The sequence below is a fragment of the Pezoporus wallicus genome, unplaced genomic scaffold (genome assembly GCF_028554395.1).
Source record: "Pezoporus wallicus isolate ANWC-B61680 ecotype Strahan unplaced genomic scaffold, APGP_CSIRO_Pwel_v1 contig_8372, whole genome shotgun sequence".
NCBI classification, from domain to species: domain Eukaryota; kingdom Metazoa; phylum Chordata; class Aves; order Psittaciformes; family Psittacidae; genus Pezoporus; species Pezoporus wallicus.
In genome coordinates, this window is record NW_026640907.1 from 179028 (window position 1) to 194536 (window position 15509).

Below are 15509 nucleotides of genomic sequence, written 5' to 3' on the forward strand. Positions count from 1 at the left end.
GCTGGTCCCCATCACCCGGTGCCATCACCCAGGGCTGGTCCCCATCACCCGGTGCCACCCCTCCTTGGCAGGACGCGGTCCCGGCCCCCGGGCCGCTGTCCCCGGGCCCCGGCGGGGTCTGGCCGGTGGGAGCCCCCTGCGATGGCCGCTAGATGGCCCCGCGGCTCCGCAGGGAGCGGGGGGGCTGCGGGATATGGGGATGCAGGGAGCAGGATGTGGGGTACAGGATGTGGGGTGCAGGGAGCAGGATGGGGGGTGCAGGATGGGGGGTGCAGGGAGCAGGATGTGGGGTGCAGGATGGGGGGTGCAGGGAGCAGGAGCAGGATGCAGGGAGCAGGATGTGGGGTGCAGGATGGGGGGTGCAGGGAGCAGGATGTGGGGTGCAGGATGGGGGGTGCAGGGAGCAGGATATGGGGTGCATGGAGAGGGATGGGGGGTGCAGGGAGCAGGATGTGGGGTGCAGGATGGGGGGTGCAGGGAGCAGGATGTGGGGTGCAGGATGGGGGGTGCAGGGAGCAGGATATGGGGTGCATGGAGAGGGATGTGGGGTGCAGGGAGCAGGATGTGGGGTGCAGGATGGGGGGTGCAGGGAGCAGGATGTGGGGTGCAGGATGGGGGGTGCAGGGAGCAGGATTTGGGGTGCAGGATGGGGGGTGCAGTGAGCAGGAAATGGGGTGGATGGAGAGGGATGGGGGGTGCAGGGAGCAGGATGTGGGGTGCAGGATGGGGGATGCAGGGAGCAGGATGTGGGGTGCAGGATGGGGGGTGCAGGGAGCAGGATATGGGGTGCATGGAGAGGGATGGGGGTGCAGGGAGCAGGATGTGGGGTACAGGATGTGGGGTGCAGGGAGCAGGATGTGGGGTGCAGGATGGGGGATGCAGGGAGCAGGATGGGGGGTGCAGGATGGGGGGTGCAGGGAGCAGGATATGGGGTGCATGGAGAGGGATGTGGGGTGCAGGGAGCAGGATGTGGGGTGCAGGATGGGGGTGCAGGGAGCAGGATATGGGGTGCATGGAGAGGGATGGGGGGTGCAGGGAGCAGGATGTGGGGTACAGGATGTGGGGTGCAGGGAGCAGGATGTGGGGTGCAGGATGGGGGATGCAGGGAGCAGGATGGGGGGTGCAGGATGGGGGGTGCAGGGAGCAGGATATGGGGTGCATAGAGAGGGATGTGGGGTGCAGGGAGCAGGATATGGGGTGCATGGAGAGGGATATGGGGATGCAGGGAGCAGGATATGGGGTGCATGGAGAGGGATGTGGGGTGCAGGGAGCAGGATGTGGGGTGCAGGATGTGGGGTGCAGGGAGCAGGATGTGGGGTGCAGGATAGGGGGTGCAGGGAGAGGATGTGGGGTGCAGGGAGCAGGATGTGGAGTGCAGGATGTGGGGTGCAGGGAGCAGGATGTGGGGTGCAGGATGTGGGGTGCAGGGAACGGGATGTGGGGTGTAGAGAGAAGGATGCAGGATGTGAGGTGCAGGGAGCAGGATGTGGGGTGCAATGTGGGAGGTGCAGGGTGCCACACAGGGGTGCAGGTTTGGGGTGCAGGCTGCAGCACACAGCAGGACCCTGCTGCTGCCGGACTCACAGGGACCCTGGCGGTGCCACCCAAGGGTGCTTTGGGGGGCATTTCCCTGTAAGCCCATGTCCCCATGGGGGATGCTCACAGGGGTGGGGGCACCCAGGAGCACCTCCCTGCATCCCCTCAGGGATGTTTCTGCCTCCGTCACCCGGGTTTGGTGGATTCATGGGGGTGTCTCCCCCATGACATGCGGGGGGTTGAGCCCCTACGAGCCACCAGCGAATCCCCCCAGCACCCAGGGGAGCAGCAGGACCCTTGGCTCCTGGGAGATGCGAGGCCAAACCAGGGCCCTTCACATTCACCCCGGTGAAAGCTCCCCCTCTGCAGCTCCTGCATCCACCGGGGGTCGCGCGTGTCGGGTGTGTATTCTCTGATGTCTGATAGCGCGGCTGTGCACGCAGCATCGCTGCACCAGAGCTGCACAGCCGGGGAGAGAGGGGTGCTGGGCACCCCACAAAGGGCCCTGCTCCCCATGGATTTCCCACCCCATCCATAAGCGAGGCTGGGGAACTGGCTGGGGAGGAGGCGCTGAGCAGCTCCTGGGAGACAAGAGGAGCAGGAGCAGCAGTGTCGTTATGGCACATCCCTCTCCTCCCTCTTTTATCTGGACACCACCCTGAGGCTCCGTGGCTTTGGGGTGGGGATGTTGGGTGATGGAGCATCCTTTTAGCACCCCTCTTCCCCCTGCACGCTGCAGTGGGGTGGTCCCAAGGGTCCCCTCTATGGCTCAGCGCATGCAGGGGAGCAGCACCCCCAAAATCCCTGGGGAAAGGATGGGGAGGGGCCATTTCCCACTGATGGTGATGGGGGATAGGAAGATGGGGGTGAGCGGCTCCTGCACCCGTGGGGGGTAAAATCGAGGTCCCCCCTATCCGAGAAGGGGATGCTCTCTGTGATATTCCCCAGGGATGGGAGGGAAGCTGGGGTCTCTCCATACAGAGCCCTGCAGCAGAGCCACCCCCAAGCCAGGAATGGGCATCGCTGCTTACAAATGGGGTGAAGCTTCCAGTTCCCCACTGGGGAGGACTGGGGGGGGGACCCCAACCTTATCCTAGGGAACAGCCCCTAAGAAGGGGTCTGAAGAGGGGTGTTGGGGGTGATCCCCGTTGATGAAGGTGCCCCAAACCCCACCAAGGGTTCAACATGGGATTTAGGGGGGATTCCCCTTCTCTGCCTCAAAGCGACCCCCTCCGAGGCCCCGCAGCCCCATAGAAGCCCGTGGAGCCGCTGTCCCGCAGTAGACGCGGTGCGGAGCAGGGCGGGGGGTTTCTATGGGGGGCTCCCCCTTACCTGCCCCATAGGAGACCCCGCCTACCCCAGAACCCCCCCACAGGGCCCTCCTCATCCCCATCGGAGCGTGTGAACGCGATGCGGAGCGGGTCGGAGGGTACCCTATGGGGGTTCCCATTTATCTGCCCCATAGGGGACCCCCTCAGAGATTCCCCCCCCCCCTCCAGCCCCATAGGAGCCCGCGGGGCCGCTGCCTCGCAACGGGTGCGGTGCGGAGCAGGGAGGGGGGGGGCGGAGCGGGGCGGGGGGGGGAGGCGGTGGCGGGGCTCAGCCCTGGTCGGAGCCGGGAACCGGGATCTGGGAACCGGGATCCAGAGCCGGGAGCCGGGATCCGGAGCAGGGAGCTGGGATCAGGGATCCAGAACCGGGATCCGGAGCCGGGATCAGGGATCCAGAACCGGGATCCGGAGCCGGGAGCCGGGGTCCAGAGCCGGGATCAGGGATCCGGAGCCGGGATCCGGAGCCGGGATCAGGGATCCAGAGCCGGGATCAGGGATCCGGAGCCGAGAGCCGGGATCAGGGATCCAGAACCGGGAGCTGGGAGCCGGGATCCGGAGCCGGGAGCTGGGATCAGGGATCCAGAACCGGGATTCGGAGCCGGGATCAGGGATCCAGAGCCGGGATCAGGGATCCAGAACCGGGATCCAGAGCCGGGATCAGGGATCCGGAGCCGGGATCAGGGATCCAGAGCCGGGAGCCGGGATCAGGGATCCGGAGCTGGGATCAGGGATCCAGAACCGGGAGCCGGGATCAGGGATCCGGAGCCGGGATCAGGATCCGGAGCTGGAGCCGGGGTCCGGGATGGTGCCGGGGCTCCCGCATCTCCTCACCGCGCTCCTTCACTTTTTCAGACGGGGCCAGCAGGTTTTCCTGAAGGCGGAGGACGCCGCGCCCGGCTCCGAGGTGCTGCAGGTAGGGGCGGCGGGACCCCCCCCCGGCTCACCCCATGCTCCCTTCCCAACCGATCCCCATCCCCACCGCTCCCTTCCCAAGCAGGTCCCCCGCTCCTCCTCCTCCCATCCCACCCGAGACCCCCGAGCCGCTTCCCTTCCGGACCGGATCCCCATCCCGACCGCCTCCCATCCCACCCAGGACCTTTTATCCTCATCCCTTCCCAACCGGGATCTCCATCCCGGCTGCCTCCCACCCCATCCAGACCCCCCCCGACCTGCTTCCTTTCCCAGCAGGGACCCCCAACTCACCTCCCACCCCATCCAGGACCCCTAATCCTCCTCCCCTCCCACCCCTGATCCCCGTCCCGACCGCCTCCCATCCCACCGGGGACCTTAATCCTTCTCCCATCCCACCCTAGACCCCCATTCCAACCTCCTCTTATCCCACCCGGGACCCCTAATCCTTCTCCTTTCCCACCCACGACCCCCATTCCAGCCACTTCCCACCCCACCCAGGTCCCCTAATCCTCCTTCCATCTCCCCCAGGACCCCCATCCCGACCGCTTCCCATCCCATCCTTGACCCCCATTCCAACCTCCTCCCATCTCACTCTAGACCCCCAATCCTCCCTTCCCACCCCAGATCCAGGACCCGTGTGGGATGGATGCGCCGGGCTCTGGGGGTCCCCGGGTTTATACTGGGAGGTGGGGGTGTCCCTGTGCTCATTGCAGCGGGACCGGGGGCTGCGGGACCCCTGTTCTCATCGGGAGAGCCCTATGGGGAAACTGAGGCACGGAGCGGCCGGGGGGGGGTCCCGTGGTGGGGATGGAAGCGCCGTGTCCGTGTGTGCCCCCCCCGTGGGCTCAGGGACACGAAGAGCTCCGTGTCCCACGGAGGAAGGAGGCGGGGGGGGGGCGGAGGAAATGGGCTGGAGCGGGCGGTCCCGATCCCGATCCCGGTGTCGATCCCGGTGGATCCGCGCAGCCGGGAGCCGGGGCCGCGCCATGGGCACCCTCCAGGACACCGTGAGCCACCCGCGGGGGGGTCACCGGGAAACGGGGGGGGGGGGTGTCGGGGTAAAGGGGAGGGGATCCCTATGGGGGGTTGTATGGATTTGGGGGTGCGAAGTGCTTGGGAGAGGCTGGGAATGCGGGGCTGGGGAGTTGGGGTCCCCTCTGTGTCCCCCTGCCCCGCTCTGCCGGCAGCGTGTTCCCTATGGGGCCAGTCCTAAGGTGGGAGGTGTTGAGAAGGGGGGTGCTGAGAAAGGGGGTGTCCCCCAGACCCCCCCCCAGCACCCTGCTTGAGCCCTCATCTCCCGCTTTGCACCACACTGGGGGGCAGGAGGGTGCCCCCCATCTGGTCCTTGGTGCTCCTGTGCTTCCAGACGCACCCGGATTTAGGGGGTGACTTGGGGGGGGGGGTCCCCCAACCTGGAGCGGTTCCGTCCGTCCGCCTGCTCCTATCCCCGATCCCGGTGTCCCATGGTTTGGGGTGGGGGGGGGGGGGTGAGAGCCGTGTCCGTGGGGCTGGGGTTGGGATGGGAGGTTCGGGGGTCGGGGGGGCTCCAGGGTCAAGGCTGGAGCGAGGCAGAGCCATGGAGCTTTGGGAAGCGAAGGGAAGGAAACGGGAAGCAGCCGAAAGCTGCTGACGGAGGGGGAAGGAGCGGAGCGGGGCCGGTCCCTGCCCCAGGGTCCGCTGAGCCCCCTGCGAGGGTTGGGGACATCCCCGCACAGGGACAGGGGGTGGCTTCTATAGGGCAGGGCAAAGCGGCTTTGCCTATGGGGGGGGGGGAGTCCCTCTGGGTCCCAGCACCCAACTAGAGCCATGGGGGTGCTGGGGGTATCTATGGGGGTATATAGGGCTTGGGGGTCATTGCCCCCCTCCGAAACACCCCGCTCTGGGGTGAGGCTGAAGATGTCTGTGCCTCCTCTTCCTCCCAATGCAATTATGGGCTGACTGGTCCATGAATCAAAGCCTAATTGAGGACGTGTTGGCAGCCTGGTTAAGCAGGAAGGAGCTTGGGGGGGGGGGGGTATGGTGTGCCCAGGGGTTTAGGGGTGTCCACACTGTGCCATAGGGCTGGGGGGTGTCCGCACTGCACCCACACATTGGGGAGACCCCATTTGGGTGCTCTGTCCCGTCCCTCCCCCCCGCCCCATCATTCTACCCCCACAGGAGGTGCTGGCAGGGCTTGGGGTGCCGCGCTGTGGGGCTGCTCCTGCCTCGGTTCCCATGTGTGGGGCCGGGATCCGAGCTGGACACGGGTGCTCCAGGCGCCCATCCCGGTGCTTCCTCCCGCGGACACAAACACATCAGGCAGGGCCATAAAGGGGAGGAAAAGGGCCGAGCGAGGCTCAACAATGCGCCCAGGGCGCTTCTTTCCATGGGGCGGGGCCGGGCCGGCTTCCTCCCCACCCCACCGAGCTGGGGGGGCAGAGATAGAACCCCCATATTGGGGGGGGGTGTGTGCACCCCATTGCTCCCCATTGAGGGGTCCCCAATGGCTAAAGCACTGTGTGCACGGCGGCAAAAGAAGTGATGGGTTGTGGGTGCAGCATCCCCCCGTGCAGGCACTGTGTGTGCCACGGCAGTGATCTGGGGGGTGCTCAGGCTGTGGGTCCTGGTCCTCCCCTGCCCCATGGGGTCACATCGGGCTTGTGGGCACCTCCAGGCATGTGGAAGTTGGGCTGGGATGTGGGAATAGCCTGGTCATGGAGGGAGAGACATGCGGGGTGAGGGTAGAGACTGGATGGATGTGGGATGCTCTTGTTGCACCCCAAGGGACGGAGATGGGGTTTGGGTGCTGCTGCTGCACCCATGCAGGGGATGACTGTGGTTTGGGTGCTGCTATCATCAGGTCGGGAGCTTGGAGGGGGGGGCTGACCATTGGAATTTGCTGGAAGAGAGGAATTTCTCGCTCCGGTCCCTCATCCATCCGCGGCTCTTTGGAACCGCACCGAGGCATTTAGCAGGGAGCTGGTGGCACTGAGTGGGGGTCAGGGTGCTCCGGGGAGGGCTGGACCCACGGCTCTATTGATTCCTTGCTGGAGCATCCATGGGAACGCTCCTCCCTGCAGGATGAGGAGCCAAAGCACCTCTTGGGGGTGACTCCATGGATGTGGGATGGGGCTGGATCCTTGCTGGATGCAGCCACCTCGCTGTGGATATGGAGGGATGCAGATGGGGAGCAGGGCTGGTTCCAAGACTCCCTGTTCTTGGCTCAAGAGAGGGAATCGCTGCTCCCAGCCCGGCTCCATCGGGATGCTGCCAAATCCAGAAGCGAATCCTCCCTGGCAGCAGGAGCAGGGATTTTCTCCCTGCTTTTTGGCTCAGGCAGATCCTGTAGGTTCATCCCTGTGGCTCTGGGCATGGATTTGAGACCAGCCATAGACAAGGGCGTTAGAAAAACAGATTCCCAAACGGAATTTGGATCCATTAAGCTCCAGTGCTATAACCCTTATCCATAGGGAACCATTTAATGGGTGGGTTTGGGCTTCCTGAGTCTCAGTTTCCCCACTGGAGCAGTGAGACCCGCTCCGTTCCCAGACCCCTTCCCGGTGCCTGAGAGCTGGATCCCACATCCAAACCCTCTTTTCTATGGAACATACAAGAGGTGCTGATGCCTCCGGAGCAAATTCCCTGAGGAAAGGCTCTGCCAGCCCCTGCCTCGCCCCGGAGCATTGTCCCAAATTTAATTCCTTTCCCAGCTGCAGATGGCCGGGAATTCAATTTTCCCAGATCCCATCAGAGGCTGATGAACGAGCTCCCCAGTCACTGCACACATCCCATTAGTGCTGGCTGGTGCCAGGCGGGATACGGGAATGCTGCGTCTCCTACTCCCATCCCGCTGCTCCCAGTCCCCCCATGGATTTGGCTGTCTCAGTCCATCCAAACCCCTCTCCTGCTGCGTCCCAGAGCTCCTGAAGGCTGTGCTGTGATGCTCGGAGCAGATCCAGGCCAGGGGAGCTTTGGCATGGATAATCCAGCAGGAAACGTCTAGGAATATCCTTAAATCCCAGCCGGGATGTGCTGGTGGCTGGAGGGGACAGGAAGGCTCCATGTGCCAGGGAAAACCTTCCAGGAACGCGGCATCCTGGGGATGCTCATGGTGCCAGTGCCCTGGATGGGTGATACAGGGCTGAGCGGGGTCCTTGTCCATTCCCTATGGAAACACATGGACTAATGACAGGTGAGATAGGGCTGAGTGGGGTCCTTGTCCATTCCCTATGGAAGCACATGGATTAGTGGTGGTTGATATAGGGCTGAGCAGGGTCCTTGTCCCATTCCCTATGGAAGCACATGGATTAGTGGTGGTTGATATAGGGCTGAGCAGGGTCCTTGTCCCATTCCCTATGGAAGCACATGGATTAGTGGTGGTTGATATAGGGCTGAGCAGGGTCCTTGTTCCATTCCCTGTGGAAGCACATGGATTAGTGGTGGTTGATATAGGGCTGAGCAGGGTCCTTGTCCCATTCCCTATGGAAGCACATGGATTAGTGGTGGTTGATATAGGGCTGAGCAGGGTCCTTGTTCCATTCCCTATGGAAGCACATGGATTAGTGGTGGTTGATATAGGGCTGAGCAGGGTCCTTGTCCCATTCCCTATGGAAGCACATGGATTAGTGGTGGTTGATATAGGGCTGAGCAGGGTCCTTGTTCCATTCCCTATGGAAGCACATGGATTAGTGGTGGTTGATATAGGGCTGAGCAGGGTCCTTGTTCCATTCCCTATGGAAGCACATGGATTAGTGGTGGTTGATATAGGGCTGAGCAGGGTCCTTGTTCCATTCCCTATGGAAGCACACGGACTAGTGATGGGTGATATAGGGGTGAACAGGGTCCTTGTCCCATTCCCTGTGGAAGGACATGGATTAGTGATGGATGACATGGAGCTGAGGGGGTCTTTGTCCTCTTCCTATGGAAGGACATGGATTAGTGATGGGTGACATGGAGCTGAGGGGGTCCTTGTCCCATTCCCTATGGAAGGACATGGATTAGTGATGGGTGATATAGGGGTGAACAGGGTCCTTGTCCCATTCCCTGTGGAAGGACATGGATTAGTGATGGATGACACGGGGCTGAGGGGTCCTTGTCCCATTCCTTATGGAAGGACATGGATTAGTGATGGATGACATGGCGCTGAGGGGGTCCTTGTCCCATTCCCTATGGAAGGACATGGATTAGTGATGGATGACATGGAGCTGAGGGGGTCCTTGTCCCATTCCCTATGGAAGGACATGGATTAGTGATGGATGACACGGGGCTGAGGGGGTCCTTGTCCCATTCCTTATGGAAGGACATGGATTAGTGATGGATGACATGGCGCTGAGGGGGTCCTTGTCCCATTCCCTATGGAAGGACATGGATTAGTGATGGATGACATGGAGCCGAGGGGGTCCTTGTCCCATTCCCTATGGAAGGACATGGATTAGTGATGGATGACATGGAGCCGAGGGGGTCCCTGTGGTGTCCCATGGGTGCAGGACACCTTGGACGCTGCCCAACCGTTTATCAGCTCCTGCCACTCATTTCCCCCTCGTCTAACAGCTTCCTTCCCGATCCCTTCGGAGCGACCCCGGCCCCTTCCCGCTCCAGGCTCGTTCCCCACCGCTCCTTTGGCCGTTCCAAGCCGTGTTCCTGGGGACGGGAAATCCTCGAGGAGCGCGGCCGCGGGCCAGGGCGTTTGTCCCGCCCGACAAAGGGACATCAACAGGAAGCGCCCTTGACCGCGGCCGCGTTCCAGAGGCCGGGATGCGGGGGGATGACCCGGGGAGCGGCCCCCAGCGCCTCCCGGGACGGCAGGTTGGGAATGGTGAAACGTGGTGCGTGGTGCCCGCAGGGATGGAGGGCAACGGGAACGGACCCTGGTGCGAACAGCCCCGGGTAAGGGGTCTGTGCGGGCTGCTCGTGTAAATGCCCCGTGTAAAGACCCTGTGTAAAGACCCAGTGCAAACTGCTCTGTGTAAGGGGTCTGTGCGGGCTGCTCGTGTAAATGCCCTGTGTAAAGACCCTGTGTAAAGACCCGGTGCAAAGTGCTCTGTGTAAGGGGTCTGTGCAAGCTGCTTGTGCGGATGCTCCGTGCCAACTGCCCTGTGCAAGTGGCCTCATGCAAACGGGCTGCGTAAATGCCTTGTGCAAAGGGGTTGTGCAAAAGCCTTGTGTAAATGCCTTGTGTGAAGGGGCTGTGCAAAAGCCTTGTGTAAAAGCCTTGTACAAAGGGGCTGTGCAAAAGCCTTGTGCAAATGCCTTGTGCAAAGGGGTTGTGCAAAAGCCTTGTGTAAAAGCCTTGTACAAAGGGGCTGTGCAAAAGCCTTGTGCAAAAGCCTTGTGCAAAGGGGTTGTGCAAAGGGGTTGTGCAAAAGCCTTCTGTAAATGCCTTGTACAAAGGGGCTGTGGCAAAACCCTTGTGTAAAAGCCTTGTACAAAGGGGCTGTGCAAAAGCCTTGTGTAAAGGGGTTGTGCAAAAGCCTTGTGTAAATGCCTTGTGCAAAGGGGCTGTGTAAATGCCTTGTGCGAAGGGGTTGTGCAAAAGCCTTGTGTAAAGGGGTTGTGCAAAAGCCTTGTGTAAAAGCCTTGTGCAAAGGGGCTGTGGAAATGCAGTGTGTAAATGCCTTGTGCAAAGGGGCTGTGGAAATGCAGTGTGTAAATGCCTTGTGCAAAGGGGCTGTGGAAATGCAGTGTGTAAATGCCTTGTGCAAAGGGGTTGTGGAAATGCAGTGTGTAAATGCCTTGTGCAAAGGGGTTGTGGAAATGCAGTGTGGAAATGACTTGTGCAAAGGGGTTGTGGAAATGCAGTGTGTAAATGCCTTGTGCAAAGGGGCTGTGGAAATGCAGTGTGGAAATGCCTTGTGCAAAGGGGCTGTGGAAATGCCTTGTGCAAAGTGCCCCGTGCAAAGGGCTTTGTGCAGACGCCCTGTGAAGATCACCCCAGGCAGACCTCCCTGCGCTCAGCATCTTGTGCCAACAGCCTTTGTAAACGGCCCCTGTGAACACCTTGTGCAAACACCCTGCGCAAGCCGTTTGTGCAAGCGGCCTTGTGGAAATGGGCTTGTGCAAACACACCTTTGTAAACAGGCCCAGGCAAACGCCCGGTGCAAGCAGCCTGGGCAGCGCTCCCTATGCAGCCCTCCCTGTGCAGCCCTCCCTGTGCAGCGCTCCCTGTGCAGCCCTCCCTGTGCAGCCCTCCCTGTGCAGCGCTCCCTGTGCAGCGCTCCCTATGCAGAGCTCCCTATGCAGCCCTCCCTATGCAGCCCTCCCTGTGCAGCGCTCCCTGTGCAGCCCTCCCTGTGCAGCCCTCCCTGTGCAGCGCTCCCTGTGCAGCGCTCCCTATGCAGAGCTCCCTATGCAGCCCTCCCTATGCAGCCCTCCCTGTGCAGCGCTCCCTGTGCAGCCCTCCCTATGCAGCCCTCCCTGTGCAGCCCTCCCTGTGCAGCCCTCCCTGTGCAGCGCTCCCTGTGCAGCCCTCCCTGTGCAGAGCTCCCTGTGCAGCCCTCCCTGTGCAGCCCTCCCTGTGCAGCCCTCCCTGTGCAGCGCTCCCTATGCAGAGCTCCCTATGCAGCCCTCCCTGTGCAGAGCTCCCTATGCAGCCCTCCCTGTGCAGAGCTCCCTATGCAGCCCTCCCTGTGCAGAGCTCCCTGTGCAGCCCTCCCTGGGCAAATGGCCTTGTGCCGGGTCCCTTGTACCGGGTCCCTTGTGCCGGGTCCCTTGTCCCGGGTCCCTTGTGCCGGGTCCCTTGTCCCGGGTCCCTTGTGCCGGGTCCCTTGTGCCGGGTCCCTTGTCCCGGGTCCCTTGTACCGGGTCCCTTGTACCGGGTCTCTTGTCCCGGGTCCCTTGTCCCGGGTCCCTTGTGCCGGGTCTCTTGTCCCGGGTCCCTTGTCCCGGGTCCCTTGTCCCGGGTCCCTTGTACCGGGTCCCTTGTACCGGGTCCCTTGTACCGGGTCCCTTGTCCCGGGTCCCTTGTCCCGGGTCCCTTGTCCCGGGTCCCTTGTCCCGGGTCCCTTGTCCCGGGTCCCTTGTCCCGGGTCCCTTGTGCCGGGTCCCTTGTGCCGGGTCTCTTGTCCCGGGTCCCTTGTCCCGGGTCCCTTGTGCCGGGTCCCTTGTCCCGGGTCCCTTGTCCCGGGTCCCTTGTACCGGGTCCCTTGTCCCGGGTCCCTTGTCCCGGGTCCCTTGTACCGGGTCCCTTGTACCGGGTCCCTTGTCCCGGGTCCCTTGTCCCGGGTCCCTTGTCCCGGGTCCCTTGCACATCCCATGCAGCCGCCCAGCCCTCGGCGCCGGTCGGGTGCTGGTGAAGCCAACGCGGAGGGCAGAGGATGCTCCAAGGCCCGGGCTCGGCTCCTCCCGTCCCCCCCGCACCCAGCCCCGGGCTGGGCGTTGGGGCCGCGGGATGCAGGCGGCTCCGTGCCCGGCTGCTGCCGCATCCATCCCCTGCCACGGGGCCCGAGCAGAGGAGGGGTCCCAGGAGGGTTCCTTCCCCTTCCCGCTCATTCCCCCCCTCGGGAGGATGAGGCAATCGAGGAGCTACCCGGGGTTACCGGTTGTTGCTGCCGGGTTAGATTAAAGCGATGGCATTTGGGATGGAAAGCAGAGCCCCGAGCCGGGATGGGCAGGCGGGAGGTGGGGGGTGGCTTCCCAGCAGAGCTGGCGCTCCTTCTGTCCACCCAGCCCTCCATCCCTTTGTCCATCCATCCCTCCGTCCCTCTGTGCCTCCATCCCTCATCCATCCATCCATCCATCCATCCATCCATCCATCCATCCATCCACCCCTCTGTCCCTCTGTGCCTCCATCCCTCATCCATCCATCCATCCATCCATCCATCCATCCATCCATCCATCCACCCCTCTGTCCCTCTGTGCCTCCATCCCTCATCCATCCATCCATCCATCCATCCATCCATCCATCCATCCATCCATCCACCCCTCTGTCCCTCTGTGCCTCCATCCCTCATCCATCCATCCATCCATCCATCCATCCATCCATCCATCCATCCATCCATCCATCCATCCATCCATCCATCCTCTGTATCCTCCACCCCTCTGTCCCTCTGTGCCTCCATCCCCATCCATCCATCCATCCATCCATCCATCCATCCATCCATCCATCCATCCATCCACCCCTCTGTCCCTCTGTGCCTCCATCCCTCATCCATCCATCCATCCATCCATCCATCCATCCATCCATCCATCCATCCATCCATCCATCCATCCATCCACCCCTCTGTCCCTCCATCCCTCCTTCCCTCCATCCACCCTTCCATCCCTCTATCCCGCCATCCCTCTATCCTCTGTTACCCTGGACTGTGTTGCAGGGATGCAACTGGGGCAGCATCCGGGAAGCCCCCTACATATCCCCGTCCCTGTGGAAAGGATTCCCAGGGGAATTACGTCTATGGGGCTGGGGAAAGACCCCAGACCAGCACAGGGATGGGGTGACAGGGACATCCGCATCACCCATCCCATGGCAGAGCAAAGTGGGACCTGATGCTTTCAGGAGCCTCTCCCTGCCCCGTGCCTCAGTTTCCCCACTCTGCCTGTACCGGCCCCGTTGCCAGCTCCCTGTTGCTAGCACAGAGCCAGGCCTGGGCTATATTTAACCGCTGCAGCCATGGACCATGCAACCGGAGCAGGGAGGGGGGGATCATCCCTTGGGAATGGGAGCAGGGCCTGGGGGCTCCGGGATGAATCACAGCTCGGGGCTATTTATAACAGCACCAGATTGCTCAGCGAGTGCTTGGCCCGGGCGGCGCCTGGGGGGGGGGGGGGCTCGGCAGGCACCGGCTGCTGGGGCTCAGCTTGGGGGGCCTGAGGGGGCCTCGGCAATTCCCTATGGATGCTGGGGGGTGGGGAGGGATGTGGTGTCACCGTGGTGCTGGAGAGGTTGCAAAGGCGGGGATGGATGGGGAGAAGCAATGGTGAGTGCATGGATACGGGGTAAGGAGGTCCTGGACCAGCATCTTCCTCTGCAAAGAGGATATGGGGTGGGAGAAAGGGATGGGGAAAGGCAGAGCTGGGCATGGGAGAGGATCTGGCGTCCCTGCCTGTCCCCATGGCCCCAAACCTGGTTTGGGGATAAGCAGGGGCCTTGGGGACACAAGGATCAGGCTGGGGATACAGGAATAGGTGATGACAGGGACATAGATGTGGTTTGCCCTTTGCTGTCACACACGGGGGGATCCAAAGGCTGTGGCTGCATCCCATGGGAAGAACCCAAGGAGGGAGGATGTGAGTCCCTGCAGGGTCACCATCCCACCCCATCTGCCACCAGATATAGGCTTTGGGCAAGGAAATAACTGTGGAAACGGGGGGGGGGTCCCTACCTCAGACCCCAACTGGCTGCATCCTTCGCTCTTGAGCATCCCTATCCATTTGCCGGGATGCAGTGTGTGCCCATGGGTAGGGATGGCTCCTGGGGGATGTGGGTACCAGGAAGGGATGTGATGCTGTGGACACAGAGATCTGCACACTCAGCATCTCGGATGCTCTTAATCTGATTTGGGATTTTCCCAGCTCAGGAGTGAAATGGTCCAGACGGAGCGATGTCCAGCTCCATCCCGCAGGCGATCGCTCATGCTGGGGGCTAGCGCACTAATTCACTTAGGGAATGAATTGGGATCATTTCCCTCGCGTTTCCCATTGGGAAAGGCAGGAGCTGAGCAATGAGGGTTCATGGGGAGACAGACGCCCCCGAGCTCCATTCAGCTGCTCCAGGCAGCTCTTATGGCAAAGCTGGGCTGGAAGCTCAGCTGGGAGATGATTCATCTCCTCCAGGATCAGGGGCTGCTGATCCCATAGGGATGGATGCAGCAGGAGCCTGCTGCTGCCAGCACCCTCCCCACCTTTGGAGCCAGCACCCAAGGTGGGATCTGTCTGCGATGCAGATCTGCTCCCATCAGCCCAGCATCCTCAGGGACACCCAGCCCTGGGCCCCATTGCAAGGATGGGGCCCCGCATCCCTCCGGAAGGAGGATGCTCCCAGGCACTGGCTGCTCCGTGCCTCAGTTTCCCCCTGGATAAAGAGGATCCCAGTGGGTGGCAGATCCTGGATTCGAGCTCTTGCTGAGGCTAATTCCATTGCCTGGTGCCCAGCTCCCCAGAGAAGGACCCCCTTTTCCAAGCGGGATGAGCATCCCAGTGGGTACCACAATGCATTGCACCCATCTTCTGCCCGTTCCAGGGAGCTCTGACCGGTGGAAGCGTCATCCCATGGGGTAAAACCATCCCCATCCATCACCCTGGAGCATGAATCCCAAGACCTGGCACCCAGGGAGGTGAATGTGGGATCCCCACCTTCCCCACGGCAGGCGTGAGAGGAGCCTTTCTGGAGGGGAAGCCAGGACGGGATTCCTTGATTCCATAAACATCCAGGGGGTGGTGATGGTGAGGAGGGGGATTTGTCCCAGAATTTGTCCCAGAATTCCACATCCAGAATGAATTCTTCCATGAAAAAGCCATGATTTTGCTGTGGGTGTATTCCCTCCGCTGGGAAAGATGCTTTTCCATCCCAGTGGGATCCCTTGGAGCTGGAGGAGGCTGGGATAAGGTGTGTGGGGGGGTCCCCTCTATTCCCTGGCTGGGTCTGGGATGCTGCTGCCGCTCTCCTAAGGGAAAAGGGAAAGAAAACCAGGTGGGAAATAAATAGGTGCCATTTTCCATAGGGAAAACTCCAGAGGTTTGGCTTTGCTGAGGGGTCTGCGCCATGTGGGGCTGTGCTGTGCCATGGTGGTCCCATGGGACACCGGGGGTCAGTGTGGG

General features: G+C 62.0%; 1 protein-coding gene across 2 annotated transcripts in view; it reads left to right on the forward strand.

The window, feature by feature from the left end:
* Positions 1 to 15509, forward strand: part of PDE2A (phosphodiesterase 2A) — a 63043-nt gene that overhangs the window by 29081 nt on the left and 18453 nt on the right. The window contains exon 2 of one of the 2 annotated variants that reach the window (XM_057421178.1): positions 3720 to 3780. In XM_057421178.1, coding sequence (XP_057277161.1) covers positions 3720 to 3780 — 61 coding nt within the window. Of the gene's footprint in view, positions 1 to 3719; positions 3781 to 4669; positions 4787 to 15509 lie in introns of those variants that run through there. The other variant, XM_057421177.1, reaches the window with a different exon arrangement.